General features: G+C 33.5%; 1 protein-coding gene and 1 long non-coding RNA gene across 2 annotated transcripts; one reads left to right on the top strand and one right to left on the bottom strand.

Moving 5' to 3' along the window:
* Positions 1–203: 203 nt before the first annotated feature.
* Positions 204–22,672, top strand: LOC149899523 (UDP-glucosyltransferase 2-like). Its single transcript, XM_090113950.1, has 8 exons — positions 204–356; positions 15,712–15,799; positions 18,337–18,529; positions 19,079–19,270; positions 20,152–20,371; positions 20,730–20,949; positions 21,533–21,752; positions 22,054–22,672. The coding sequence occupies exons 1-8, from the start codon at positions 219–221 to the stop codon at positions 22,322–22,324; spliced, it is 1,542 nt and encodes a 513-aa protein (XP_089970076.1). The 5' UTR covers positions 204–218; the 3' UTR covers positions 22,325–22,672.
* LOC149899524 (uncharacterized) lies at positions 12,332–13,813 on the bottom strand. Its single transcript, XR_016457911.1, has 3 exons — positions 13,268–13,813; positions 13,078–13,139; positions 12,332–13,003 (listed from the first exon to the last, which is right to left on the bottom strand). It is a non-coding gene; the product is annotated as an uncharacterized LOC149899524 (long non-coding RNA).
* Positions 22,673–22,729: the final 57 nt, after the last annotated feature.

Below are 22,729 nucleotides of genomic sequence, written 5' to 3'. Positions count from 1 at the left end.
CAACAATTCGGAAAGCAGTATCTACGGAGAAGAACCGGCAAGAAACTCCATAGTTGCTCTTTTATATCATGTCAGTTTTACAATTTAATTTTACTAAATACATATTATTAATAATATGTTTCTTCGGTATACTGACTTTCAGAGTCAAGTTCGTAACTTCTTGATAAGGAAATCTCTTCAGTAAGTTGTTTCTTTCTGTCCTGTGTAGTAGTGTTAATATGTTGTTTCTGGTTTTATTCGCTTTTCTTGGTGTCAGTGATGGTTATAATATTTTATTATTTTTCCCTATTCCGGGGAAAAGTCATTCGATTTTGGGAGAGGCGTATGTGCGTCATTTGACAAACGCTGGCCATAATGTATGTATTTTTTTGTTATTATTAATTTTAAATTAATTTATATTAAGAACTATAAGTAAATAGGTATGTTTTTTTTGGAATTTCCTAGAATATGGGACTTATTGCAAAATACTTAATGTAGAGTCGAAATAATTTATTTTTAATTTCATTGACTCTTGAAATTTATTACAAATTGTATTAATTAAAAAAAAATAAGTTTTATAATTCATAGGTCTGGCTGATCATATTATCAAAATTATTTATTATATACTAATATTAAAATCAACAAAAGCTACATAAAGCGGGTGATTGAACTCTTTATATTTCTCTAGTACTTGGTCTAACGTGTGGATATGATCTATAGTTGAAAAGGCCGAACGAAAGCCTGCTTGTTCAATTGGTTGTTGGGAATCTATTAGTGGTGTTAACCGACTCAAAAGTATGGATGTGAAAAGTTTATAAATACTAGATAGAAGGCTAATAGGTCTATAATTAGCAATATCTAATGGATCTCCTTTTTTATAGAGCAAAACTATCTCTGAGCTGTACCATCCGGTAATCAAATCGAATATGTTAACAGCTACATATATCTAGGAAAGCTAGTATCATTTAACGAAAACTGTAATGAAGAAGAAGTTGATAGAAGAATTAATGGGACGTGGAAGAAATTTTGGGCTCAAAAAGAAATTTTAAAAGGAGACTACCACATAGGATTGAAGAGAATAGTGATGGATACCTGTATTTTACCTAGTTTGACATACGGGAGCCAGACATGGACATATACAAAGAAAATTAAAAACAAAATTACCACATGCCAACGTTCAATGGAACGAAGTATATTAAAAATAAAAAAAATACAGAAGATTAGAAGCAAAGACATAAGAAATAAAACTAAACTAACAGATGCTCTCCGCCAAGCTCTACATCTCAAATGGCAATGGGCGGGTCACATATCGAGATATACAGATAACAGATGGACATTACTGACAACTAAATGGGCAGGACCAACAGGAAAAAGGAAAAAAGGTAAACCAAGAAAGCGATGGGCTGATGATTTAATAGAAACGGTGGGCAAAAACTGGATGAAAATTTCACAGGATAGGATTACATGGAAGAGGAGAGAGGAGGCTTTTACCCAATAAGGGGTCCGTGGAAATAAGAAAAATAAAACTAACATTAGATACTAAAATAGATTAAGTTAAACTAACAACTAACAAAACATTTGAAATGTAAATTTTGATTTTTTCACGGAATAAATGAGCTTTATTATTATTATTATTATAATATTAAAACAATAAATTATTAATAATTTAATTAAAAAAAATACATTTTTTCCATACTTATAATTCAGGTGCTCTTCTCAAAACTAAGAGAGAAAAAATACGTTAACATTAAAAAAAAAATAGCATAACTCAATGAACAGCTGTTGTTAGAAAAAATTAAAATGCTTCTTTTTTAACGTTTTTGGATAACATTTTATCTTCCTAGGACTATAGCAAAAAATTAAAATCGGTCCAGGCGTTTTCGATACTTGCAATTTGGAATAAATAAAAAAAAGTATTTATAATATTATTATCTATGGGGTTCCTATATCTATAGGTATAATCTAAGTACCCACATATCTTATCTATTTGGTAATATAAAATAATTAGTTATTCGTGTCATGTTACAAAATATAATCAAAACATAGTTTATTCCATTCATATATAAATACTTAGATATTTTAGTGGTAACAATTCAGTTTAAATGCATCTTACTATAAATAAATAATCATAATATCTTGTTCTCTGTTTTATTTTTTGTCTGTCCCGATAAAAAATATTAAAAAAAAAACAAATTGGTAACTAATATAAATCTACATTAAAATATTGGATGTACCTACATTAAAATATGTAGCATCACGATGTTTATCAATAATAACTCCAAAATAAATAAGCCGATCTTGATAAAATTTTGCATACATTGTATAATTTAGTGTAACATGTACATCACAATAATAAAAAATAAAGAATAGAAAAAAACGATCACGAAGCGGTTTTCGAATCCACGCCATTCGTATTATTTTTTTAAAGAATTGAAAATAATACGAAATATTATTTAAAAATATATTTATAAAATATATTTTGTAAGCTATAAAACTAAATATCAAATGTAAATAACATACAAACTGTTTTTATTTGGCAGAAAATTACCAAATATCATGAGCTGGTTCCTAGTTGAATAAGTTTTTTTAAATGCGAATAAAAACGTGTTATTTACAATTTACATCTATACTTATACTAATAATATTATAAAGCTGAAGAGTTTGTTTGTTTGAACGCACTAATCTCAGGAACTACGGGTACGATTTGAAAAATTGTTTCGGAGTTAGATAGCCCATTTATCGAGGAAGGCTATATAGGCATATCATCACGCTAACACCAACAGGAGCGGAGTAACGCGCGTAAAACCGCGGGAACATCTAGTATAAAATATTGTTTTTGTGTGCGTATAAATTGAAATACGAAAGATCGTACATTCATTAACCTTTCGCAAAATAAATTACTAATAATAATTAATGAGAAATGAAAAGAAAAACAATACGTTACATAAAAAGTAAAAACCGATACGATTACGATTATCAGTTTTTTTTTACAATTCAACAAATGCGACGAGGCGTCGAAAATAAATTTAATCAAAAATATAGTTTTCCAGAATATTCTTCCTATATTTACACAAAGTATTCTTCCTATATTTATGAAAATTTATCCAATTTTGACTTGTCCTCTCCCTCCTTTCTTTTATTGTGAAATTTGTATTATTAACTTTTTTCATTCATCACCAATAACAGCATACTTTTGTTTCCAATGGGTGCAGAGTAGAGTTTACTTCGATCTGTTTCACTGATCGATTTTCTTTAGGGACAAGTAGGTGATCAGCCTTCTGTGTCCTGCCAGACCGAGACATTTTTTTTTCTCGTTTCCACCTGAAATCGAACCCAGGACCCCTCGGTTCTACGCTCACGCGTCAACCACTATACCAAAGAGGCGGTCTTCTTCTTCATTTGGAGCAATAGTTACGAATAATGTTTTAAATTGTTTGCATTCTCATCAAGTTTCTGCTCATTTTTTATGGAAATCCTTGATGAATGAGCGTCTATAGCTAAAATATATACCAGTTCGGATTGAAAGTCAATCCACTAAAAACACAAGTCATCATTGTTGGTAGCCCATCGCTAATCGCGAAGGTTGACTGGGTTTCGCTTCCTTCAGTTCATTTGTGCGGCGCTCAACTCCCCTACAGTAAAATCGTCAAGGATCTCGGCATATATATTGACCAAACATTGTCTTGGGATCCTCAACTGAAGGAAGTGAGCAGGAAGCTGTTTGCCTCCGCTGGTGCTTTGCGACGACTGCGTAATCTTCTACCCATTCCGACAAAGTTAGCGCTTGCTCATTCCCTTCTCCTGTCCCACCTTGACTATGCTGATACATCCTACCTTGACCTTTCTGAAGCCCAGTTGGATAGGCTGGAAAGACTCCAAAACTTCTGCATCCGATTTATCTTTGGTTTGAGAAAATTTGATCACGTCTCCGACTTCCGTAAGAGACTGAAATGGCTCCCTATCCGACTGAGGCGAAACTCCCATATCCTTCATCTTCTGTACTGTGTGTTGTTTGATCCAAAAGCTCCAAGCTATCTTCGAGAGAAATTCAAATACTTGAGCTCGAGTAATCTACGCTCCTCTACTAACCTTTTACTTCTGATTCCGGCTCACAAATCAAAATTCTTTCACAATTCGTTTGCAGTTCGTGCGGTTCAATTATGGAACTCTCTGCCCACAAAGGTCAGATGTGCTCAAAATTTGAACGCTTTTAAATTGTTATTAAAAAATTATTATCTATCTCTTGTGTAATTTTGTATAGCTGTCGTATTTACGTTTATTTTTATTTCTCGTTTTATTCTATTTTTCTGATCCCTTCTTTTCTACATAGTTACTAATATTTATGATGTATATGTGTGCTATGGATATATATTTGTATATGTATTTATGTATTTATTTTATGTATTGTATGTAAGTATATGTATAGCTATTTATTATAATTATTATCGTATTTATGTATTTATATATTTCATTATTTTTATGTATTTTATATTACTATTAGTAAGTAGTTAGCTTTGTATATGTTTATTTTGTACATTTTTCAATGTGTTAGTATTGCCTTATTTTTGCTCACCCACATCATATTGTTAAATTTCCTCTGATTGTTGGGTTGCCTGGTAGATATCGCTACCTAGCGATAAGGCCGCCCTTTGCTGTTTCTGTAGTATTGTCTTTATTATATGTATTTATATGTATTTTCAATGCAATAAAGTATAATAAATAAATAAATAAAAATAAATAAAAAATATATATAAATCAGTTTTATTTCTTTTTGCAAGTTTTTATATACCTAGATATAATATAATAGAAATTATAATGTGTTATCTATAAAACTCAAAAACTCAAAAAACTCAAAACTTTATTTAGGTACCTATTCAATTTCTGCGGACGCGGTTCTACCGAATACCCGCGGCCCCGTCAATAAAGCGGCACGGCGGAACACAGTGGAGTTTAGTCGGTAGGACCCTGCACTCAGCAGGGTGAGTCCGACATAACCCAGGGCTCTTCCCCCGAGTGCCCTGGGTATGCCTAAATGCATTCTCCACTATAAAAAAGGGAACCTATTGAATTAGACTTCTTCTAGAAGTATCGTCATAACATAGTTTTACCAAGGTTTTACCATTCATCATGTCATGTAATTGTAGACACTACTTATACAGACTATTTATTATTTCGTTGACTATTATTATGCAATTGTTTGCGTTACTCGAGTAGTTAAGTACCTACTTGTATTATTTGATCATACATTACTACACTGATATGTACAAATTATGCTGTAACTTTTTTAGTACTAGCGACCCGCCCCACACTAGTGCAAGCAATTTTATTTATTTTATTTGTTTATAACACTTTATTGCACAAACTCAATTATGAAAAAAATTGGTTGTCTGTAAAGTCGGTTTACTGACGATAGTTGAACGTGACAACGTCCGATTGTGCTTCTTTGTCGCTCGTTCCGCGCTCTCGCTTGCACTTCAAGCTTTACATGGAACGCCTCAGAGCAAGGTAACGCCGCATGAGTCATGTTTTTTCGTGCGTGCAACCGGCTCTATCGAATTATAAGACGTCACGTCAAAAAAAAAAATGTGTGCGTGTACTAGTGTACACACGTAAGAACTAAGAAGTGAAACTTCTTTATGACCTTATTTTTCAAAAAATAATTTACTATAGGTATGCAACTTTACATAAATACGTCGAATCACGCGTGGTGGGGATAAGAAAAAGATGGCGCGTAACGGAAAAATGTCACGGGTAACGAAAAAATGTTACACTAATTTTTTTCCAACCCCGATACAGAAGTTTCTCTTCAAAAATAACATTAATGCAAAAGAAAGGCATAGTTTGTACAAGAGGCGGCCTTATTGCTAAGCAGCAATCTCTACCAGGCAACCTGATGGGAAAGGAAATGTATGAAGTTAATGGGGTAGTGCAAAAAGAAGAAAAAAAATGTATGTTATATAATACAAACCTTAGCTGTGTCCCGCGATTCACCCGCATTGCTCCGCCCTTATTAGTGTGTTAGTGTGATGCTATGTAGCCTTAGCCTTCCTCGATGAATGGGCTATCTAATACTGGAAGAATCAAGAAGCAAATTATTCAGATTTATAATATTAGTATAGATTCCTCTTGAGTCGCAATCTAGTTAGTGATTTAGAGTCAATAGTCAATACGGCCTTCATGATTTTATAAGAATACTAGCGGTCCGCCCCGGCTTCGCCCGTGGTACATATGAAAAATAGATGTTGGCCGATTCTCAGACTTACCCGATATGCACAGAAAATTTCATGAGAATCGGTCCACCCGTTTCGGAGGAGAATGCAGACTAACATTGTGACACGAGAATTTTATATATAAGATAAGATTATAAAGCTGATGAGTTTGTTTGTTTGTTTAAACGCGCTAATCTCAGGAACTACTGGTCCGATTAGAAAAATTATTTCGGTGCTATAGGCTTTATATAATCACGCTAAAACCAACAGAAGTGGAGCAACGCGGTTGAAACCGCGGGGCATAGCTAGTAAAAAATAAGATAGAGCCTGTGTTAATCACTCAAGATGGGCTTAAACTTTAAAATTAGTCGAGGTACTGAATTTTTATTATGTACCTCTACAATATAAATTAAATTATTAGCTCAACATAATTAAATTTTTAATCATTAGTCTGCCAAATATATTAATTTCCTTCCCATTAAAAATAACTTTTAATGAAGCAAGCAAAAACGAGCTAAAACAAAAAATAAGACAACCCATATTTTAAAACTTAGTTTTAAGGTGCATTTACATCAAACGAGCGAATGCTCATTCTACCCCCACTATGTCAAATTATTTAAGTGTAAACAGGCGTAGAGTATTCTTTTCTTGTTTTTAATGCGTTTGAAAAGATTATAGTTGATATTATGACAAATTATGCAATGTTCTAATATCTAATGAACAACACTAAATACGAGTTTTCGTTACACTGAAATATCAGGAAAGAAAGCTCTTGCCTTGCTCTAGCTCTTCGTTTGGTGTTAATGCACAAACGATATAAAACAGTTTGGCACCTTGTAAAAAAATGTTTTTTTTTTTCTGAAAAATATTAAAACTATATGTCTTTACTAAACTAATAAAATTTTGTACGGAGATAATATATATTTTTAATCGGTTACCACGCGAGTAAAACCGCGGGAAGAGGTTCATTTCATTAATTCACAAAGTCTTTAAATTTATTATGTACTAGCTGTGCCCCGCGGTTTTACCTACATTGCTCCGTTCCTTAGGGTGTTGATATATAATATAGCCTATATTATGTTGACCCGACTTGATAGAAATATTCATACAAAATTTGAAGACAATCCATGCAGTACTTTTAGAGTTTAGCCCGGACATACATACAGACAAACAGACAAAAATCTAATAATATGAGGAATATTCAAATATAGTGTTAAGGATGTATTTTGACTTTCTTTGTCTTTGAACAGTTTAAGTTTTATTTATTCACATAAAGATAAGAGTTAAGTCGTTTGTATGCTAACGATGCTTTAATTAATTATCCCTCAATATAACTATCTATTATGGACTAGCTTACCGCCCACGGCTTCGCCCGCTTTGTCTACAACCTAATCACTACATAGTATAAAACAAAGTCGCTTTCTCTGTCCCTATGTCCCTTTGTACGCTTAAATCTTTGAAACTACGCAACGGATTTTGATGCGGTTTTTTTTAATAGATAGAGTGATTCAAGAGGAAGGTTTATATGTATAATAACATCCATTAAATAGTGGAGAAGTACTGTTATTTTTGAGGTTTCTAATGTGATGTCGTAAATAATTACATTTTTCCGCTTACATTGCAAACGCAGCAGCCTGCGTTTTTGTAACCCTACGAGTTTTATCAAAATAATGTACTAAGTATTGTACACATTGAAAAGGTCTACAGAAAAGTCCGCGATGGTATATTATGTCTATCTCTTAGGGATAACCCACAATTAAATTAAATTATTAAATTAAATTAAATTTATTTATTTTCTCATCACAAATGCACAATCAACACATACATTGTAAATCTATATAATATTATCTTAATCTTAATATAACCCACAATAACTTTTTTTTGTCATTTACTTTTTACGACAAATAATGGTTAATTTTTGAAGCGATTTTAACCAATACAGCATTAATCCTTAACGAATTAAATACCTTGAATACATTGTTCATTTAATATAGATCTATATGGCCCTTTTCACCGTATGATTTAAGTGAATATTTTCGAAGATAATACAGATTTAAAAATTGCGGGACGTAGCGTTTGCGGCGCGGCGGTACCGGCCGGCCGTCATTGCACCCGTGCGAAGCTGGGGCGGGTCACTAGTAAATTATATATTAAAACCTTCCTCTTTAATCACTCGTTCTATTAAAAAAAACCGCATCAAAATCCGTTGCGTAGTTTTAAAGATTTAAGCATACATAGGGACATAGGGACAGAGAAAGCGACTTTGTTTTAAATGCTATGTAGTGATGATAAAACATTTATTGATATTTAAATGCATAACACATAGACATGGTCTATATTAAACGTTTTGTGACTTTTAAAATATGTAAATATGTTATGGTCAAATCCCGGAACACAATCTCTTCGCGGAAGGACTGGTTTATATTGGCAAAAGCCACCTCGAAATACATTTCAATTTCACCCTTTGACTGACGTCAGCTGCAGTCTCGGGCGCGAACGCAGCACAGGCATCGCACGCGCATAAGACGCCTCAGCTAAACAACGACTGAGGAAAATTGTTTAGTAAAAAGCCGTAATATTACATTTATTTGGGCTTTGGACATTATGCCAGACCTGAGGTTCGACCAGTCCAACCTGCGAGTGCCCGAGCTTCGGGGTTTGACTATAACACATCCATACTAATATTATAAATGCGAAAGTAACTCTGTCTGTCTGTCTGTTACTCAATCACGCCTGAACTACTGAACCAATTTGCACGAAATTTGGTATAGATATATTTAGATACCCGAGACATAGGATAGGTTTTATCCCGGAAATCCTACGGGAACGGGGAAAACGCGTTTCTCTGAAAACGCGGGCGAAGCCGCGGGCGGAAAGCTAGTAATATTATAAAAGGAGCGTAGCAGAGAGCGAGCGCAGTTTTAGGTGCGTGCGTAGGTTTTAGGACCGAGAGAAAAGTATCCTACTGATATTATAAATGCGAAAAGGCGAATGAATGTACTCAATACTAATTCTGGGTACTCTTTCACAAAAAAACTACTTCGAATTTGATGATACTTTACAGTTATCTTAATATATATAAATCTCGTGTCACAATGTTTGTCCTCAATGGACTCCTAATCCACTTAACCGATTATAATAAAATTCGCACACCATGTGCAGCTCGATCCAACTTGAGAGATAGGATAGTTTAAACATCTAGGTACCACGGGCGAAGCCGGGGCGGACCGCTAGTAATTTTTATATATTTAGGTTATACATAACACAGGCGCAGCACAGCTAGATAGACAAATTATTATTTAAAATGAACATTCGAGATAATAACATAAACTTATTAAAGTAATAAGTAAGTACATTATTACCATAATTACAGTTCAAAATAAGTATATATTTAACGAATATTGCATATTTAATCTTGGGAACAAAGTTTTTAAATTAGTATTACCACTATTGTAATACTGTGGTATTTATTACTTTGTGAAGTACGTAAAAAAGGTGGAAATATTACAGACTAGATTTCCGCCCGCGGCTTCGCCCGCGTTTTCAAAGGAAAACCCGCATAGTTCCTGTTCCCGTGGGATTTCCGGGATTAAACCTATCCTATGGGTTAATCCAAGTTACCCTCTATATGTGTGCTAAATTTCATTGTAATCGGTTCAGTAGTTTTTACGTGAAAGAGTAACAAACATCCATACATCCATACATCCATACATCCTTACAAACTTTCGCCTTTATAATATATATTTAATATTAGTATATTACAAACATAGTCTACGTTAGATATTATGTACAAAAACAATATAATAAAAAAATAATGTTTTAAAAACTCATTAAGTATTAATTTTTGCTATTGAGTAAACGTGCCTGGAGCACGTTTAAAAACAAAAAAAATCTTTCATATTCTTTTTTTAAGCTATTGCATAGCTTCTATCGCGGGCCTTGAACGCGGGCACCGAATCGAGAATTTCCGTAACGAAAAAACCTCACGCTCCTCACTCCGACGGGCTCGGAGGTGTGGCTTGAAGGCATGCTATGCAATAGCTTTACCGCGGCAGTCCCCGAGTGCCACACGTCTTTTTATTTGTATTTGTTTTTATAGCGGCAACGGTAATACATATTTTGTGAAAATTTCAGCTTTCTAGCTATCACGGTTTATGAGATACAGCCTGGAGACAGATAGACGGTACGGAACCCTATTAAAAAATAAATCTATATATTATATATACTAGATTTCCGCCCGCGGCTTCGCCTGCGTTTTCAAAGGAAAACCCGCATAGTTCCCATTCCCGTGGGATTTCCGGGATAATACCTATTCTATGTGTTAATCCAAGTTACCCTCTATATGTGTGCTAAATTTCATTGTAATCGGTTCAGTAGTTTTTACGTGAAAGAGTAACAAACATCCATACATCCATACTTACAAACTTTCGCCTTTTTAATAGTATTAAGATAAGATTAATATTAAGGTAAGATAATATATAACTCAAAGGTGACTGATATAGTGATCTATCAACGCACAGCCCAAACCACTGGACGTATCGGGCTGAAATTTGGCATGCAGCATATTAGGACATAGGCATCCGCTAAGAAAGGATTTCCCGAAATTCTTGCGGGAACGGGGAAAAACGGGGATGCACGCACAAAGTCGTGGGCGGAAGCTAGTATACATAATATTATCGTCAGTTAGCTATAATGAGTTCTTCCGTCAGTTTGGTGGTCAAGTTGATATGTAATTTGATTAGTGTTACAATAGCATTGGTTTTAAGCATTTGATTCGTGTACGTAATCGCTCACATTTGTAATTGTTATATATTAACATTATTCTAGCCGTGAGAATCTGTAAATGGCTTATTGTAAGTATTATATTATGTGACTATCTTTAAGGATACAGCTGTAGATTCTCCTAAAATATAAATAAATAAATAAATAAATAAATAAATAAAATTATTTCTGTGCAGTGAACAGAAAATTATATTGGAATATTATTCGACCAACCTGTTATATTGATAAACAAAATAATTAATTAATTTTGGGCGTCCTTCTGACTTTCACGTACAATGTACCAGAAATTTCTTAATTAATGTTAATCTTGAAGTTAATTGCTTCTTAATAATTAATGTAGGAATAAATAAAATAAATAAATAAAATAAATAATGTAGGAATTTCTTCATTATATTCATAAATAGTCCAGGATTCCAAGTAGGTATAAATAAATATAAGTATTATTATCGGATTATTACCAAGTAGATTATATTATTTACTAGTGGTCCGCCCCGGCTTCGCCCGTGGTACCTACATGTTTAAACTATCCTATCTCTCAAGTTGGATCGAAATGCACATGGTGTGCGAATTTTATTATAATCGGTTAAGACGATACACAAAAAAAAATCCACTGCTTGGCGGGCGGAGTCTAGCTCGCTATCGCGAACGCGGGTGTGCGCGAAGTCATTCTTGCAAACTCGCCGCGCTGCCGCTGGCTGACTCGGGACAAACATGTATGGAGTCGTCATACAGTTATAATATTGTTATACATATATTTAATTGTTGATTTATTGGTTTTATTTTCTTGCTTATAAACACAAAATTATCTTCTTTTTAACAACTACTTATACATTATTAATAATTATTAATTATTATTATTTCGTAATGTTTACTTTATTACAAAATAATACAGGTTATAAATAATCTTTAAAATAACAAAAAATATTGTTACTCTGAAAAAATGAAATGGTACTCAATAACGCGGACTACTGAATTGATTAGAATTTGATGCTGACGTAGATATTACATCATGCCCAGAAATGAAAGGTACTATTTCTGAAAGAAGTTATAAACCCTAATTCTTCTCAGTCAAAGTCAAGAGTGGAAGATATCGCTAATACAGTAAAACTGATGCGAAACTTTGGATGTTAATTTGTATATTTTTTTGTTAGTTGTTACTTAATCACGTCAAGACTACATTACCAATTTTGATAAAATATAGCTAATTGCCTGGATTTACACATAGGATACTTTTTATCCGAACTGAACACTTCTGTGGGATAAAATAGGATTCACGATATAACCTAATTCCACGCGGGCAAAGCCGCGGTCGTAATGATATTTTTTAAATAAAAAAAATGTTTAAAAAAAAACACAAAATATATTGACGCATGTATTTATTTTTTGCACTCTATTATAATTGTAATTATTCATTACAAATAATCAAAATAAAATAGCCAGAACAAAGTTAGGCCCTGGTAGGATAGGTAGGCAGGTACAGCAATGTGAGACGAACACTGGCTTATTTATACCAATAATAATGTATTATAAACATTAAATTAAGTTTACTTTCTAACAACAAAAATACATAATATTAGCTAATGTGAAAACGAATCAACCAATCATCCCACAACAATGAAATATGCACACAAATATTCATCCAAATCGGTTCATGTGATTAGGAGGAGTGACTGCAGCGCCATCCTCCGGGCCCAATTGTGTTTCCAGATCACCCAGGAACTCAATTTAATATACTTACACAAAATTTTTCGAAATGAAAACTCACATTACTATGTAAATATGAATATAAACCGGTTTTAGTACTAAGCAATTTCCCGCACAGGTGTAGTAAGTATAAATGAAATAAATATCAACATCAAATTCTTTATACAACATACCTACCACCTACTAAGAAATTCTTGAAATTTTTTCGTATTTTTTTAAAATATAATACTACTCCAACGAGCTCCTGTTCCATAATTCCATATTACGTCCACCATACTTCCACTAAGTTCACCATGATTTTTTATTTCTTTGCACTTTGTTGCTTTTTGCTAAAAATGGAATCAGGCGATAAAACCAGTAGAGCGTTGATAACATACATTTTTGACTGAATAAAGGTACTTACGAAGGAGTGGGTTCACATTGTGAACAATCAGTGGGTTTATTTTCCTTCTGGATTCCGGATTTCTGAAAAGATTATTTATGCTATAAATGAAAAAATCTAACATATTCGTTATGTACTTAAAACAGGGGTACATATCAAATACATCGTCTATAATACAATTATCATCAAATTTAAAATAAAACCAACTTACTTCATTAATTTGTTCCAATTGTAAGCATTCTTTTTCCTTCAACCTTTATGTTTCTTCTTCTTATTTTCTTTATTGTCCCCATTTGTCTCATTTTGTCTTATCGTGTTGTCACCCTTTTTTACGATTGCGCGAGCGACACAAGTTCCCCGTGTGACGGCCGTAGCGGGAATGACTCGTGCAGCGATCGGGGTAGGAAGGTACAGGGCGGCTCTCGCTATATTGGCTGGTCAGGCGCTAATTTCAAGTATTTCTTGTTTATTTCAAAACCATCGCATATTTCAAAATTCTAACACGGTAGACGTATAGGTTGTATATTTTATAGTTAATATCCAAAAAGTCGTAACTTTACGTTTGTTATTTTGAAGATGCCAGAGATTAAAAAAAAATAACAATGAGAACTTTGTATTTTTTTTCTATCGAGAAAATATCATGGAATCATGTTTCTAAAACGGTAGACGTATTGTGTTACTATTGAACTTTCTTGTCAAGAATTTTCATCACGACAACTTTAATAATATAAAAATTACGAAGGTTTAAAAAGGGCCGTAAATGTTAGAAAAATTAATTCATCACCTTATGTGGTTTAGGAGTCCATTGAGGACAAACATTGTGACACGAGATTTATATATATGTATTAAGATTTATTGTAAGTATTTATATCCAACGACTGTCTGTCTGTCTGTTCGTGGTATACTACTGCACCAATTTTCATTGATTTCAATAATGGATAGCGTGGTTCTCTAGCAAGGTTTATTACATGACTAGCTTTCCGCCCGCGGCTTCAACCGCGTTTTCAAAGAAAAACCCGCATAGTTTTCGTTCCCCGGGGATTTCCGGGAAAACCTGCCATACCTATGTCCCGGGGTAAAAAGTAGCCTATGTCCTTTCTCGGGTATCAAAATATCTCTATACCAAATTTCATGCCAATTGGTTCAGTAGTTAAGACGTGATTGAGTAACAGACAGACAGACAGAGTTACTTTTGCATTTATAATATTAGTTATTTTTGGATAAAGCGGGCTAAGTCATTCGCAGAAAGCTTGTATATAATAAACATGTTATTATAAAATGAATACATAATTTGTTTCTAAGATATAGTTCAAACTAGCTGTGCCCCGTGGTTTTACCCGCATTGCTCCGCTCCTGTTTGTCTTATATTAGCATGATGATAATATTATATAATAGCCATAGCCTTCCTCGATAAATGGGCTAATCGGAACAGTTGTTCCTGAGATTAGCGCGTTCAAACAAACAAACTCTTCAGCTTTATAATATTATTATAGGTAATAAGAACAAAGAGACCAGTCACGGTTTTTACACGTCTAGATTTATTATTGTAATTATAATTAATGAATTAATGTATAACACTATTATCTTATCCCAGTCATTTATTATTATGTACTGTTAATAAATCACTTGATGTAACAATAACGTCGTGGTTATAATTATATGTACTACTTAAATGATAATTTTTAACCGTGTTTGTAACCTTTGATTAAATTAATATGTAATCTTATATTATTTTATACTTTTTCCTCTACTGTACCAAAGGTTGTCTGGAAGAAATCGCTCTGAAGCGATAAGACCGCCATTTGTACTTAGTTTAAGCTATATTTAAGTGTCTGTATTTCTTTTTTATTCTCTTTAAGTGCAATAAAGAATTTATAAATAATAAAAAATCTATAGTTTTTTGTTGCATTCATTTGAGTAATTTCCCTGAAAAACTTTCCTTATTTTGTGTTTAAAATCAAAAAAAATATCATGACGCCTTTGAATATACATGTACATAGCCTAACAAAAATATTTTACTAAATCTTCTTATATATAAAATTTTCGTGTCACAATGTTAGTCTGCATACTCCTCCGAAACGGGTGGACCGATTCTCATGAAATTTTCTGTGCATATCGGGTAAGTCTGAGAATCAACATCTATTTTTCATATGTACCACGGGCGAAGCCGGGGCGGACCGCTATTCTTATATATAAAAATGAATCGCAAAATGTGTTGGTAAGCGCATAACTCGAGAACGGCTGAACCGATTTCGATAATTTTTTTTTATTATATTCCTTGAAGTACGAGGATGGTTCTTATGTAGAGAAAACGTAAACATGTACCACGGGCGAAGCCGGGGTGGACCGCTAGTACTTAATAATTATGTACCTACTTTGGCAATTCTAAAGCGCTAAAGGAAGTCCAGTTATGTAAAAATTCAAATATTTCAGTTTGTACATAACTAGCTGTGCCCCGCGGTTTTACCAGCAGTGCTCCGCTCCTGTTTATCTTAGCGTGATGATACCTATCTATCCCATCTAATTATTTTAATCGGACCAGTAGTTCCTGAGATTAGCGCGTTCAAACAAACAAACTCTTCAGCGTATAATATTAGTTAAGATATGTAATTCAGTTTTATTACTCCCACTAACTAGATTTCTTCAATGTTTCAGGTGACTTATATAACGCCGCTACTTATGAAAAACCCACCACCCCTTTTAAGGCAGATAGACGTATCACATAATGCGGATTTATTACCTGGTATGTTATATTTTTTTTTAATTAATATTAATATATAAGTAATTAATATTTACTTAGAATTTTCAATCCATACTAATATTATAAATGCGAAAGTAACTCTGTCTGTCTGTCTGTCTGTTACTCAATCACGCCTAAACTACTGAACCAATTTTCATGAAATTTGGTATGGAGATATTTTGATACCCGAGAAAGGACATAGGCTACTTTTTATCCCGGGAAAATGACGCAATTCCGGAAATCCCACGGGAACGGGAACTATGCGGGTTTTTCTTTGACTGCGCAGGCGAAGCCGCGGGCGGAAACCTAGTTAATAATATTTCAATTTATTTATTTGCATTTCAAATAGAATATAAAAGAAAACGTGAAGTCCCATGTCGTAGTGTATCTGTTTCACTGATCGATTTTCTTTAGGGACAAGTAGGGGATCAGCCTTCTGTGTCGTACCAGATCGAGAAATTTGTTTTTCTTCATCTCCACCGGGAATCGAACCCAGGACCCCTTGGTGCTACGCTCACGCGTCAACCTCTGTACCAAGGAGGCGGCTGATAAAAATAGAATATAGATTTGCACAAAATATTTTGAACATAGCAAAAATATATTACCTTTATCTTAATATTATACAAGGTCATTCTATTCATGCAAAATATAGAATAATTAAACTTGTTCTTATAAAACCAAAATAAATTAACGTCTTCAATTTACAAAGTTTACTTAATATTATTATTTGCTTGAACGTGGTAATCTCAGGAACTATTTGAAAAATTATTTCGGTGTTAGATAGCCCATTTATCAAGGAAGGCAATAAGGCTACATTATATGAACACGTTAAGGCCAAGGAGCGGAGCAATGCGGGTAAAACCGCGGGGCACAGCTAATTCGTTAATATACTCTTAAGTTTATAAACATCTTAATCTTAATACTATTATAAAGGCGAAAGTTTGTATGGATGTATGGATGTATGGATGTTTGTTACTCTTTCACGTAAAAACTACTGAACCGATTACAATGAAATTTAGCACACATATAGAGGGTAACTTGGATTAACACATAGGATAGGTTTTATCCCGGAAATCTCACGGGAACGGGAACTATGCGGGTTTTCCTTTGAAAACGCGGGCGAAGCCGCGGGCGGAAAGCTAGTAATGATATAAATAGCATGACTGCACGTCTTAAGCTAAGATAGCAAATAAATTATAGTCACTGGGAACTAATTAATATTCATATTTGATACAAAAAATCGTATTACCATTGAGTTGAATAAATTTTTCATGGCAATATTAATATATGTATATAGTTTGGTAGATTATTGGTACTGAATTTAACCAAAATTTATGAGGATTGCGTATCAAAATAACAATGAAGCTATAGAAATCTTTATCTTCTTATATATAAAAATGAATCGCTAAATGTGTTGGTTAGCGCATAACTCGAGAACGGCTGAACCGATTTCGATAATTCTTTTTTTATTATATTCCTTGAAGTACGAGGATGGTTCTTATGTAGAGAAAACGTAATTATGTACCACGGGCGAAGCCGGGGCGGACCGCTAGTGTTAGATAAAAATGCTTTTCATTTTTCAAGAAAGTTGCAAGAGAGTTTATTCTTCCAATAAATAAAGACCTCTGTCAGTCTACCAAGCGTTTATTTACTGCAATATGTATATCATAATTATCATTAGCCCATATAATATGTTCCCACTGCTGGGAAACGGGCATCTTAAGAGGGTAAAGACCATAATCCACCACGCTGGCTGAGTGTGAGTTGGCGGATGTGACATGTAAGGTTTGGCGTATGCCGTAAATCTTCTTATATATAAAAATGAATCGCAAAATGTGTTGGTAAGCGCATAACTCGAGAACGGCTGAACCGATTTCGATAATTGCACGCCTCATAAGCGAAGCGTTGAGGTGGGTACTACTGTCACTTCGCGCAAAACATCTGATTTTTCAAACTTAAAATGTCTTTATGTATCATACATTGCACTTGTAAGATAATACATACACACACATGTTAAGAAAAAACACTATTTTTAACGTTCATGATATTTTTGATGTCATTTTTGTTATTTAAACTAGTTAAAAAACAGTTTAAAAAAGTTCTGTCTTGGACGTCCGTGTGTCTGTATGTGCGGATCCTTTTTCTTGTTAACACGATAGCGACCGAAATACTTTACTAATCGAGTCTTTTTTTTTCTCTTACGCTTGAGTATGCTCAGGAATAGAACCCTTTCATTTTTCAGGGTCTGATTCGATGTGGTTTAATTGTTATTAAATAAACAAAAATAATAATTAATAAATATTTATTAAAAAAAAATTATGAGGCGTGCACTTTTGGATTTTCCAAATTATTCTTTTTTTATTATATTCCTTGAAGTACGAGGATGGTTCTTATGTAGAGAAAACGTAAATATGTACCACGGGCGAAGCCGGGGCGGACCGCTAGTAAATAAATAAAATAATGTCGTCGAACTTTTGATTCTAAGACATGTCGGTTTCCTCACGATGTTTATTAACATAATGTTTCATATAATGTTTCAGGTAGCATATTCGACGTGCAGAAGTTTATGTCCAAAGAGTTAGACTTGCAAGAAATACAGCTACTGTTCCCAATAATGCAGGAGCTCTTACGGGCGACGCTGCAAAGTGACCAGATGCAGACATTCATGCATGACCCTGAAGAACAGTATGATGCTGTTATTGTTGAGTGGCTGTTCACGGAACTTGGGGCAGGGTAAGTTTAGGAATACTAGAAAGAAGTTTATTACGCCTAGTGAGACTACTCACTAAATATTGAATAGTTCTTATTTAGGTATATTATAATAATTATTTCTTATTTATTAATTACAACTGCAACCTGCGTTAAATATAAAGTAGTATGTGTGATAACCGATAGGATCTGGGTTGAATCCTCAATTAAAATAAACAAAATGTAAAGATACTAGGTAATATTGGAAAGGAAAAATTAAAAAGGAGCGTGTTTTCTGTGCACGCGTGTCAGAAGCGAAAATTCTTTGGCAAGATTCAAAGATAGCAAAATCGTCGCCTAAATCCACGACGTGACGGTACTGCCATGACGCGACCTTGAAATTTGACTTGCCTAACGAAGTTTCACTTCAATAAATTAATAATACAATAAGCAAGTACCTAACCTTTTGAACTTAGTTGTAACTTGTAAGGTAGAATTGGTTAATTTCTGTATTGACGATTTGTAACAATATAAACATACACATAAGCTACGAGAACTTTACGTCATTTTCAATACATTATTTTTCGATTCCAGATTGTCTTCCGTATTCAACTGTCCGCTAATTTGGTCAACATCTACAGAACCACATTCTGGTATATTAGAACTGATAGACGAGCCCCTCAATATTGCGTACACTATCTATATTTGGGGGAGAGGATATTCCCTGGATCTCTACAGCCGTTTGCAGCATGTATGGTCGGTGATGAAGATTAAGTATTATCAATGGTATGTTTATTGTAGTTTTATTATTTCAATTTAATGATAAATTATAAAATTCCCTAAATTTATATTTATATTTTTTTGCTACGACTATTAGCTCAAAACTACTCTATAACAGTGCATTCACATCAAACGAGCGAATGCTCATTCTAACCCCACTATGTCAAATTATTTTTAAATAAAGCGTATGGCATTCTTTCGTTGTTCTTAGTGCGTTCGAAAAGATTCTATGCAATGTTCTAACACTGAACAACACTGAATACGAGTTTTCAGTTTAGTTTGCACTAAAAGATCACGAAATAATTCTCTGGCTCAAAGGCCAGCTTATAATCTAATCGTTTATAATCTACTTAATATTATAAAGCTGAAGAGTTTGTTTATTTGTTTGTTTGTTTGAACGCGCTAATCTCAGGAACTACTCCGAATTATTTCGGTGTTATATAGCCCATTCACCGAGGAAGGCAGGCTATATATATCATCACGATAAGACTAACAGGAGCGCAGCCACGCGGATGAAACCGCGGAGCGCAGCTAGTTTAAAAATGTAAATGCAGAGTAAACTATCTTTTACTAATTTTAAACTTGCTATATTAACGGGTTGCAAAATTTCCTCGCAAACATACATGCCAGCATTTTACTCAGTAATGAATAACATGAACAATCAATTTTATAGTTAACTAGCTTACCGCCCGCGACTTCGTCCACTTTGTCTAAAACCCAATAAATTATATACTAAAACCTTCCTCTTGAATCACTCTATCTATTAAAAAAACCGCATCCAAATCCGTTGCGCAGTTTTAAATATTTAAGCATACAAAGAGACATAGGGACAGAGAAAGCGACTTTGTTTTATACTATGTAGTGATTTCATAAATTTTGTATTTCAGGCAAGGCCAAGACATAGACAATGAAATATTCATAAACTCATACAAATCAGCTGTTGAATCTAGAGGATTCAAACTACCCACATACGACGAAGTGAAATACAACGCTTCACTTATGCTGGGAAATTCTCATATATCTAGCGGTGATGCTCATAGATTACCACAAGCTTATAAGATGATTGGAGGATATCATATTAAGGATAAAATTGATCCTTTACCTGCAGTAAGTTCATTTACTATTTCTCTATAATCTATACTAATATTATAAAGCTGACGAGTTTGATTGTTTGAACGCGCTAATCTCAGGAACTACTGGTCCGATTTGAAAAATTCTTTCGGTGTTACATAGCCTATTTATCAAGGAAGGCTATTTATCATTACGGTAAGACCAACAGGAGCGGAGCTACGCTGGTGAAACCGTGAAGCTCAGCTAGTATATAATTAATACTCTATAATTAAATAATTTATTTTCTTTTGCTAACAAAACAGTCATAAAAAGCATCATAAACTATTTTCATCCTAAAATTAAAAAAGAAAACATCTAATGTGATAATTATATTATATCTCCTCACATTTTACAGGATCTGCAAAAAATCATGGATGAATCTCATGAAGGAGTGATTTACTTTAGCCTCGGAACTATGTTAAAGGGTACCACAATGCCAAACAAAACAAGAAATGATATAATTGGCTTTTTCGGTAGTTTGAAACAAACGGTCATTTGGAAATATGAGACACCAATATCTAATCTACCACCGAATGTTCATGTTGTTCAATGGGCACCACAACCTAGTATATTAGGTGAGAAATAATTTTAACACTAGCTGTTACCCGCGGTTTTGCACGCATTTTTTCAATATATAAAAAGAGGTAAGGTAAGGTAAGGTAGGTATATAAAAGGAGGTAGTTTATTTGCTTTTATAGTATTATTTCAAGGATTTTCATAAAATATTTAAATAGAAGACGGAATGATTGTCCGTTGCTACAATTTAGATAATTTACTTTGATAGATATGCAAAGTCTGGAAAGAACAGTATTTTAAATGAGATAAAATTATAAAATGAAAGAAATTCTTATTTAAAATAATATAAAAAGATTTAAAAAAAGTTCAAAATATAACTAGGTATTAATTCGCTTATTTTGTTTTGTAAAGCCCTTGTAGTCTAAGATCCCACCGCAGGATTAGTGCGTTCATAGTTTTTTGATGAAACCAAAATTTTATGTATAAGTATTTTTAATTACGAGACTACATATCGACTATATTTCTAGTCAAAATTTTGCCGCAAGCATGTTTAATTAAATTTTTATTGCATCATGTTATAATTTGTATGCCATACTCTAAAACAAACTACATTTTAAATATTAATATTTCACTTTTTTACAGCTCATCCCAACACCGTCCTATTTATGACGCATGGAGGTCTTCTATCCTTATTTGAAACTCTTAAATTCGGGGTGCCCATAATCGGCTTTCCAATGTATGGTGACCAATTTACAAATATCAACAGAGCACAGAAGAAAGGCTTTGGAAAACGGTTCATACTGGGACAGGACCCGTTGGAAAAATTATTCGAAACAGTCAAAGATATGATTGAGAATCCCAAGTACGTATTTTTTGTTTACATTACCTTACATCTTACATCTAAATAGTGTTTGTTTTTCGTAATTATACAATATTTTATCCACTGATTTAGCATGTTTAGTATAATTATAATTGTAATTAATAGCCTTTATAATTTTTAAGTATTACACTGCATTCTAGCTGATGTAGACATGTAGTCGATGTAAGGGCATGCCTGTCTTGATAGAGCCTATTTTCTCTCGCCTGTTTTTAGTTTATATTACTGTGCCTTCTTACTTCTCTAAGTACCTACCTAAATCTAACCTTCCCATATAATTTTACAGATACCGCGAACGAGCAAAGGAATTTTCCTTAATATTCCACGACCGTCCAGTCTCTCCTGGAACAGAATTAGTCCACTGGGTGGAGCATGTAGTCCGGTCAAACGGCGCGCCGCATCTACGCTCTCCCGCGCTTATGGTGCCCTGGTACCAGAAATGTTACCTCGACCTACTTTCTGTTGTCCTAGTACTTATTTTAATTGTTGCGTATTTATTAAGAAAGTTATGTACGATATTGATGAGTAGATCAATGGTTAAAAAGAAAACTAATTAGATGTATGTTAAGTACTATGTAAGTGGAGAGATTTTACATAATTCAGTAATAGAGTTTTATAGTAATATCTCTTAGTAGCGCCTGTAGGTAATAAATCGCAAAATGTATGGAGGATGTATTTTGTTGCCACACTTATTGTTATCTATAAGGAGGATAAGAATCAAACAATACAATATTTGCAATTCGCTAGCACTTCTGCTTTAAACTGGCACTAGAGATCACCTGAGATGATATTATTACGTCTTCACAATCAAAAAACGAATTCATTTTTTTGTTTGTAAGTAAACTCACAATTTGACTAGTCTGTTTTGTTAATTTACTTTATGTATGTTCATTTATGTATATTATAGATTATTATTAAACATTTTCATGAAATAAAGATTGTTTTAAGTATATAATCACTCT

This window comes from Colias eurytheme, chromosome 20 (genome assembly GCF_061535395.1).
Source record: "Colias eurytheme isolate Ceu_HAF_F1 chromosome 20, ilColEury1 Martin Lab GWU primary, whole genome shotgun sequence".
Classification (NCBI taxonomy): Eukaryota; Metazoa; Arthropoda; class Insecta; order Lepidoptera; family Pieridae; genus Colias; species Colias eurytheme.
This window is presented reverse-complemented; position numbering and strand designations above follow the sequence as displayed.